This window comes from Penaeus japonicus, unplaced genomic scaffold, assembly GCF_977035675.1.
Source record: "Penaeus japonicus unplaced genomic scaffold, GWHDUDI00000001_assembly GWHDUDI00000010, whole genome shotgun sequence".
Lineage (NCBI taxonomy): Eukaryota > Metazoa > Arthropoda > Malacostraca > Decapoda > Penaeidae > Penaeus > Penaeus japonicus.
In genome coordinates, this window is record NW_028234412.1 from 35,863,394 (window position 1) to 35,873,393 (window position 10,000).

Consider the following 10,000-nt stretch of genomic DNA (forward strand, 5'->3'; position numbering starts at 1 on the left):
TATCTCATATACATATATATATATATATATATATATATATATATATATATATATATATATATATATATATATATTTCTCTCTCTCAGACACACACGCGGTTATATACATAAATACACACTCATTCACTAACACACATATGCATATATGTGTGTGTATGTATATATATATATATATATATATATATATATATATATATATATATATATAATATCATAATATATTATGTATGTATGTATGTATATATGTATATATATATATATATATATATATATATATATATATATATATATATATATGTATGTATGTATATGTGTGTGTGTGTGTGTGTGTGTGTGTGTGTGTGTGTGTGTGTGTGTGTGTGTGTGTGTGTGTGTGTGTGTGTGTGTGTGTGTGTGTGTGTGTGTGTATGTGCATTTATATACATACATACATATATGTATATATATATATATATATATATATATATATATATATATATATATATATATATATATAAGTTTGTGTGTATGTATGTGTATGTGTACGTGTGTGTGTGCACGTGTACTGAAACAAGAATTTGGCATAAACACAACATTTTCCTAGAGTTGCCACATTACTCCCACCTTTCTTTTCATGTGCACAACTGTTTGTTTTATCCCATTACTACAGGCGTCCTGTAGTCTTTATACTCGGGTCGGCCAAGAGAACCCATGAAGCTACCAGTCGTAACGAACACGGGCTACGAGGTTTAAAAAAAAAAAAAAAAAAAAAAAAAAAAAAAAAAAAAAGGGAGAGAAGGGCATGGGTACTTTTTAAGAGGGAAAGGGATGGGCAAAGGGGGAAGGTCACAGAAAGGACGGGACAGAGAGAGCATCATTAGCTCAGCCTTTGCGGTTCTGGACCACAAGCTATCCACTTGATGAACCCTTTCTCTCGGATATACAAAAGTGTCCTCAGGCTTGGATCCAAAAAACAAGTGAAAGAGCAGCAGAAACTGTTATGATTATATATCTTACGCGAATACATAACAACAGATACACAAGGGCTGAACGCAACATGGATGAACTTGACAACATTTAGCGAAGAACAAGGATAGAAGCTGATTTAAGGAAAAATGTTCAGCCGAAAGTGGACGACAAATGTGGGATTATGAGTCATCAAAATAAATCCAAAATTGACCTTGATGTTGTTTTTATTTTTTTCAAAAACGCCCTTCTATTTTCTTTTGGAATATGTATTGGTATAAAAATGAAGATGGTGCTTATAGCAAATAGCCCACACCTTTACAGCGCAAGATAATTAGTAAACAGGATAGATTTGATTAATATCACGATATACTTTTACCGAAAAAAAATAAAAATGGCCGGGATATTCATGGTCTGGCATTTGCATGTCTTGTATGCAAATGCTATCATAGCCAGAGGTTTCAAACTAAGTTTGTTTAACGTACCAATGCCTCTCCGTAGGCCTATTCTCCCTCGATATGCAAGCACAAAGAAAAAGAGCGAAGCATATGCTTTGCTTTCCCTTTCTTTTTTTCAATAAATTTGATGTGTTACGGTATGAAAGGCTTTCTCTTTTTATTTCTAAAATTGTAAGATGTTAGAGCTGACCTGTAAAGAAAGAAAAAAAAATCGTCCAAACTTGATGAAATAACTTCATACTAGCAATCGGAAAATAACCCTCATTGGTCAGAAATAGAATAGAAGGAACTAATACGAAAGGGAATATGAAGAAAGAGACAAATCAAGAAAGAAACACCTATAAAGCTTACAAAATCTTGTGACGCAGAACTTCGTGGGAAAACTACTAACCAAGTGCGCGCGACGACAAGACCGGCCGGCCGCCTGCCCGCCGAAAGGTACTCGTCGCGGTGGACAGCACATTATTCCGAGTACATAGAATCCATTACAAACTTGTGTACAAATTACACTTTATACATATATATGTACGTATATATATATATATATATATATATATATATATATATATATATATATATATATATATATATATTGTATATATATATGTATTATATATACATATATATATATATATACATATATATATATATATATATATATATATATATATATATATATATATATATATATATATATATTATATATATATATATATATATATTATATATATATATATATATATATATATATATAACACACACGTAACATTGATATCTTAGTCTGTCATACCTGCCAGATGTTTCATAGTGTTCCCAGGAATTCCACACGTTTTAAAAACCAACATCCACGTGTCCATCCTATAATATATATATTTATATATATTTCAATATATATATATAATCTATCGTAAAATTATATCGGACAAAAATAAGACAGAACTCTATCTTCTCCGCTCCAGAGCTCACCCATGAATGGAAACCTGGATCATCAAAGAACATGGCCTGACGGGAATGCCTTAGCGAGACAGGGTCCGACGTACACTTGCTGATGACTCTAGAACATTACTGTAGATTTGTACAGGATCATATTACTGTATTGACACAGAAACTATCAGTTCCGTTTCACGTAAGTGTGTGTGTGTGCCTGGGTGGCCCTAACAGCTTGAGCATACACATACATGTACACATATACATACATCCACGCACCACCTTATCTATCTCGGTAGCGCAGGCGGTAAAAATGTTTCACTATAAGAATATTTTATCTTTTTTTTTTTCCTTTCGTCTGCAGATTCATGTCGATTTCAACCATATCAAAAGTTTAAGCCACCCATTTCAGAAACTGTTCATGGTTGGCTTACATTCTGTCGTCCACTGATTCACAATTTCTTGCGCTTTTTTCCCCCCCAAGGTTCATGGGGGTTACGATACGTCTATAGAACGCGCAAAGTAGAGGGCTGTGCGTGTATCTTCTAAGTAATTTCTTTTTTCTTTCTTTTTACAATATAACATCATTACGATGTGATCCATCACGCAACACTTGTGTGAAATGTTGAGACACACATGGTTTCTAAAACACTACTACTGAACGAGGGGGAAACTTTTGTATTATGGTTAACACTATCTTAGTAATGAAAGCCATCGAGTACAAATAAAGTCCAACTGTGGTTATCAGACATCCTTTCACTCCCATGATAACAGGATATTTCGAGACTGAAACCATCATCATCAACTTGGACCTAATGATGACCCGGCGAGACTCCCCTTGGCGAGGACCTAGCGCGGCCGGAGACGAACGGTTGTCCTCTTCATGGCGAGGAAAGAGAGGAAAAGAGAGCGCGTCCGCTTCTCTGAGCTTCCTTCGCCGAAGCCTGGGGTTCCTCCGCCATTGCCGGTCGCTTCATGGGCGACTTAGGGCTAAGAGAGGGAAGAAAGGGACCGAGCGAGCGGTGGGAGCGGAGGCGGCGGGAGAGCGAGACGGGTGGCTGGAAGGCGATTCAGAAATCTGAACTCACTCACACTCGCTCACTCTCTCTCTCTCTCTCTCTCTCTCTCTCTCTCTCTCTCTCTCTCTCTCTCTCTCTCACACACACACACACACACACACACACATACACATGTATATATATATATGTATGTATAAATATATATATATATATATATATATATATATATATATATATATATATATATATATATATATATATATATATATATCCATAATGTGTGTTTATGCACACACACACATACTTTTTCACTCACATTCACCCGCTCTCCCTCGCTGCATGTGGCTCTCTTTCTATGGTCTCCTCTTCCTTTTCCACTGTCTGTCCCACACTTTCTATCCTCACCCCTCCTCCTCCTCCTCTCTCGTCACATCTTCTCTCCTCCCCTCTCTTTCTTCCCGCCCATTCGCGCGCGGGAGCTCGCGGGAGCTGCTAGTCGGCGGCGGGAAGGAGGTGGGCGTGGCTGGGCCAAGCACATCATCTGAGGGCCCAGAGGGAAGCCGCCACCAAGGACCAGAGGCCGGGCGCGAGGGACACGCTGGGCGCCCCTCCGCCGGCCTTTCGTCTCTGTATTGCCGCCATCTTGTCGCCTGCGAACGAGAGGGAAGGAAGTTAGGCTCACGCTTCGCTCACAACTTCGGTTGAAGTTTTTTTTTTATGAGATTTGCTGAGGAGGTGAAGTTTGGTAGATATGATAGATATATATATATTTTTTTTTCTCCTCTCATTTACACGACTTTTATCAGAGTGGCATGCGTTGTTAGTGTTACCAGTAATAATAGCCTGTACTGTGAGATTGACAGTTATCTTATAGTACTATGTGGACACCAATACTATTAGTTCTCTTGATATCAACCAATATTCTCATCTGTCCATTCGACTCCGTCATAATATCCTCACCCATCCACGCATCACTACTATCAATACCCCCCCTCCCTCCCTCCTCCATCCACGCTTCACCCCCCCTCCTCCCCCTGCATCCACGCATCACCACCACCATCACCCCCTCTCCCTCCTCCATCCACGCATCACCCCCATCACCCCCCCTCCATTCAAGCATCACCACCATCACCCCTCCTCCTCCCCCCCTCCCCCCTCCATCCACCCTCCATCCACACATCACCCCCACCCCCTCCCCCCTCCATCCACACATCAACCCCCCTCCTCCTCTATCCCACCCTCCATCCACACATCACCCCCTCCCCCCTCCCTCCTCCATCCACGCATCACCACCATCACCCCCCTCCTCCCTCCCTCCATCCACATATCACCCCTCTCCCCTCCCCCCTCCATCCACACATTCCCACTCCCTCCCCCACCCTCCCTCCCTCCATCCATCCACGCATCACCCCACTCCTCCCTCCCTCCCCCCCTCCCCACTCCATCCACACATAACCCCCCCTCCCCCACCCCCTACCCTCCATCCATCCACGCATCACCCCCCCACCCCCTCCCCCTCCCCCCTCCAACCCATTCCAACGAAACTCCTCGACGCGCCCTTACCGTAAGACACAAAGACGTTGACGGAGGCGGAGCGGGTGTTGGAGGCGCTGCAGGTGTAATTGCCGCTGTCGTCGTAGCGGGCGTCGGTGATGGTGAGGTGCGACTGGGTCTTCTTCGGGCCGGTGTCCGTGGAAACGTTGATGCCGCCGCGCTGGGTGTCGTAGTTGATCATGTGCTCGTTGTGGAACCAGAACACGTACTGCGGGGGCGTGGGGCTCTGCGGGAGAGCGGAAGGGTTAAGTTGGTAGAGTCGTTTTGTAAGAGTCGTTTTGTAGTGTCGTTTGTAAGAGTCGTTATGTAAGAGTCGTGATTGTTTGTGTGTTGTGATAGGGTGGGTTAGGGGGTGGGGGTGGGGGTTATATTGTATGCGTGGGAAGATGTGGATACTCGTGGAAACTTGAGAAATGTGAGGAAATGTGTATTGTGAATATGGGCACGTACGCATACACTCACGCACATGCACACGCACACGTACACACACACACACACAGACACACACACACACACACACACACACACACACACACACACACACACACACACACACACACACACACACACACACACACACACACACACACACACACACGCACGCACGCACACATACACACACACTTACTACATTGGACGCTGTCACAGCCCATTCTATTTCCCCTTGCTTTGAAAAAAGAGAGAGAACAAAAAAACGAAAAAACTCTCTTTCCCCTAACTCCAGGGCCCTCCTTACCACTAAAGCTTTTAGGATATTTTTCGTTGGCCATTTGCAAGAAATTAATCACATGACATGGCCAATCACATCGCCCGCTACTGTTCCTCAACTCAACTTAGTGTAATACTTCTATTTTGTCCCATTTTACTACAGGAGTTTCTTTCTCTCTCTCTCTCTCTCTCTCTCTCTCTCTCTCTCTCTCTCTCTCTCTCTCTCTCTCTCTCTCTCTCTCTCTCTCTCTCTCTCTCTCTCTCTCTCTCTCTCTCTCTCTCTCTCTCTCTCTCTCTCTCTCTCTCTCTCTCGCTCTCGCTCTCGTCTCTCTCTCTCTCTCTCTCTCTCTCTCTCTCTCTCTCTCTCTCTCTCTCTCTCTCTCTCTCTCTCTCTCTCTCTCTCTCTCTCTCTCTCTCTCTCTCTCTCTCTCTCTCTCTGTCTGTCTGTCTCTGTCTCTGTCTCTCGCTCTTTCTCTTTCTCTTTCTCCCTTTCTCTGCCTCCCCCTCTCCCCTTACTTCTATATCCTCCTGTCTCTCCCTTTCCTTCTCTCGCCCTTATTTCTCTCACCCTCCTTCATTTTCCCCTTCCCCATCTTGCTAACTTTCTAATGTACTTAAACCGACCTTTGTTACACAATACAATAAATACACGCATGATAATTCCTCTAATAACTCGACACTACACTTTGTATCATGTGCCCTCGTAAACTTAATCACATATCCTAATATTCTCCATCACAAACCTGTTTGATGACGCAAACTAGCTTGATTGTTGATCCAAGTTGCACATGGTAGTCAGTGCTGCCTAAGATGAAGGCTTGGGGAACCACCACGTGAAGATTGACGAACTGCGAAATCACACCAGTACCTGTCGACAGCTAGGGAGAGATAGAGGTTTTTTATTAATGAATTTATTCAAAGTGCAATTGGGGGGGGGAAAGGAAAATAGTCTCGTGTATATATATATATATATATTTTTTTTTTTTTTTTTTTTTTTTTTTCACATCCGTATATGCACAGGCACTTTCAAACGTTTTTCTTTACGTTTTTACGACTTTACTCTTTTCCAATAGCGCACGCATTTGTCTCACTCAGCTAAGATAATCTCACGATGCCTTTACATCGCATCCAAATTTCCTCTCAGGCATAATCAGGAACCTGACTTGGATGTGCCTGAAGCAGGTCCGTGAAGCGATGCGAGCTTTATAGTATTACGTCGCTGAGAAGACCAAGTAACAGCAAAGGCTTTGGAAGAATTGAAGACACGGCAAAGCACTGTCGGATTCTTTACTTTTAACATCTTTGACTCTTGCAGGTTATTGCTACCCAGTCGCTGCTTCTGCCTGTGACCTGATTGGTCCGCCTCTACTCGGCATTAAATTCAAATCTCACGCCACCGTAAGCAGTCCACAGATATCTCCACGCTTTCATATTACTCTGTTCCGACTTTCGACAAAGTTTTAGAGAAAATAAAATGCTCATCGCGTATTACTCCCCACGTATTTCGCTCACCAAGTATTCCCCATGACGGAATATAAACTGCTAACAACCGTAACTTGCCAACGGTTATGGATAACAAAGAGGCATAATCATTCCCCTCATTCCCTCCAGACCACCAATTCCTACCAGCCCATAAACGTTTCTTTTTATTTCAATCTTTTTTTAAAATCAAACGCTCAGTGTGTTATCCAGCCATTCAACAAGCGATCAGATCATCAGTCTCCCGGAAAATCACTCAGCTAGTCAGTCAAGTCCTCTTCCCGCCTCCCTGCAGAGAGATTTAAAACGTGTCCCGACGTGTTCCGGGCTGTGTCTCTCCTCTCCGTGTCTGGCAGGATTGGATATATGGGGGCATTAGACTCTGGTACTCGGGGGTTTTAAACAGTTAATCGTGGAGAGACAAATTCAGGTGCTGTTCAACGGGCACGAACCAATGGGGGGAATTAGTCCCATTAGCACAGAAGTGGGGAGAGTGAGAGGGAGGAGGAAGAGAGAGAGGAGAGAGAGAGAGCAGGGTGAGGAATGAGATGCTAGAGTGGTGAAGAGAGCGTGACGCCGCCAGTGATAGATGGGGGATATGCAGATTCAACTCGCTGGAGGATGGTCAGATGTGATGAGTAGAACAAGAGGAGGAACATGAAGAATAAAAAGAGTGGGGAGAAACGGGAGGAAAGAAACATGAGATTGGTTTGTATGACGTTAATCTTGTGTCTTTTTTTCGAATAGCTCTTTAGACCATAAGTGAATGATAGCGGCGGAGAGGGGAGTGTGGAAGGAGAGGGAAAGAGTGAGAGAGGGAGAGGAGATAGAGAGAGACACAGAGAGAGAACGAGAGAGAGAGAGAGAGAGAGAGAGAGAGAGAGAGAGAGAGAGAGAGAAGCATAGGGAGAGAGAATGAGAGGATAGGGTCAGGGAGGAGGGGCAGAGAGAGAAAGACAGAAAGAGAGAGAGAATGAGAAAGAGAGAGAGAGGATAGGGACAGGGAGGAGGGCAGAGAGAGAGAGAAAGAAAGAGAGAGAGAGAGAGAGAGAGAGAGAGAGAGAGAGAGAGAGAGAGAGAGAGAGAGAGAGAGAGAGAGAGAGAGAGAGAGAGAAGGGGTGGTGGGGATGACAGGGGCAGAGAGACAGACAGACAGAGACAGAAGAAAAATAAAAAGCGGCGCTGAAGAGACAGGAAAGAAACAAGATGGAAACGTGTTTGCACATTCAAACCAAGCCACACGTCGCCAAGAAAACAAATAACTTAAAGAAGTATCAGAGGCAAAGAAGCTGTAGTGGAGGCGGTTTGGAAAGAGAAAATGAGAAGGAAAGAAAATTGGAGTATGAGCAAAGAGATGGAAAATAAAACGAATGTAAAGTCTGCAAAGAAAAGTTAAAAAAGATTTTTTTTTTTTATGAATGAATGTAATGAATGTAAAAGTGTCACGGCAGGGAATGATAATAATGATGGTAAGATAATAATAATAATATGAATAATAGTTACATTGATAATTATATGAATAACAGTTACAATAATAATATTATCAATATTAGAAAAAATAATAATGATATTAATAATAGTAATAAGGATAATGATCATCATAATCATAAAAATAAGGATAATAATGATGTGCTTAATAATTATATCATAAAGAATGATAATAGTAACAATAATGATGATAACAATAGTAATAATAATATTCATAATAACAATGATCATAATAATGATGATGATAATTTTGATATTTATCATCATTATCATCACTATCCCTCTAACTAAAATTATTATAATTTTAATAACAACAATAATAACTAGAGTGTAATAGAAAACACAATGATCATAATTCAGAATTAAAACATCCCAAATATTCCTTATTTCCCGACAATAATCGCACCATTTTTTTTTTCTTTTTTTTTTTTTTACCTTTGATACAAGACTAAAGCACATGGCTAAAATTTCCTCAAGGTCTTCTGCTATTTTTACCCCCGAAGACAGAAATCATTTAGTCCAATAAGATAAATGATACTTCTTCTCGACTTCCACTGTTGCGTAATGTAATTTTGGCGTCGGAGCAGAGTCTCCTGTTTACGAGATTATAGTATGAAGGAAATTGGACCTTGTTATGCCTTCTAAAACGTTATTATGCCGGCTTTCTCCGGTAAATGCAATTTTAGCCTTATAAACCGTAATGGTTCGCTGACAGTCTACGAATAAGGATAGATGGAGAGAAAGAGAGAAGGGGAGTCACAGAGAGAGAGAGAGAGAGAGAGAGAGAGAGAGGGAGAGCGAGTGGAAGAGAGAGAGAGAGAGAGAGAGAGAGAGGGGAGAGAGAGAGAGAGAGAGAGAGAGAGAGAGAGAGAGAGAGAGAGAGAGAGAGAGAGAGAGAGAGAGAGAGAGAGAGAGAGAGAGAGAGAGAGAGAGAGAGAGAGAGAGAGAGAAAGAGAGGGAGAGAGAGAGCGAGAGAGGGAGAAAGAAAGAAAAAAAGAGAGAGAAAGAAAGAGATAGATAGAGAGAGAAAGAAAGAAAGAAAGAAAGAGAGAAAGAAAGAAAGAAGAGTGTGAGAGAGAGTGAGAGAGAATATAGACCCACACAAGTCGAAAAGTCGCTCTTCTTGGCGACTGTCTTTGTGTGATGAACAAGGATTTCCTACTCGAAGAAGATTAGCTTCTTGCCAAAATTTCTAGCAAAACAAACCACGGCATTTGATTCCTCCATTCTTAATTCTCACCATAATTAATGTTCAACTCGTGAGTACATGATTATACATTCCAACTGATCAAATGGATCCCTTTCCATATTCTTGATTAGAAAAGTTTCTTTCAACATAGGAGCCGAAATTCACCCAATCACTTAAGTACTTTGCTCATCTACACATTTCGACAATATCCACCTTTTGAACTTGTTTACTCA

The 10,000-nt window shown here is 41.6% G+C and overlaps 1 protein-coding gene across 1 annotated transcript in view; it reads right to left on the bottom strand.

Annotated features, from left to right (window-relative positions):
- Nucleotides 1-3,644: 3,644 nt before the first annotated feature.
- Nucleotides 3,645-10,000, bottom strand: part of LOC122264054 (opioid-binding protein/cell adhesion molecule-like) — a gene marked incomplete at its 5' end in the record, with an annotated part of 30,508 nt that continues 24,152 nt past the window's right edge. The window contains 3 exons of the mRNA XM_043032746.2: nt 3,645-3,999; nt 4,913-5,129; nt 6,355-6,489. Coding sequence (XP_042888680.1) covers nt 3,887-3,999; nt 4,913-5,129; nt 6,355-6,489 — 465 coding nt within the window. The remainder of the gene's footprint in view (nt 4,000-4,912; nt 5,130-6,354; nt 6,490-10,000) is intronic.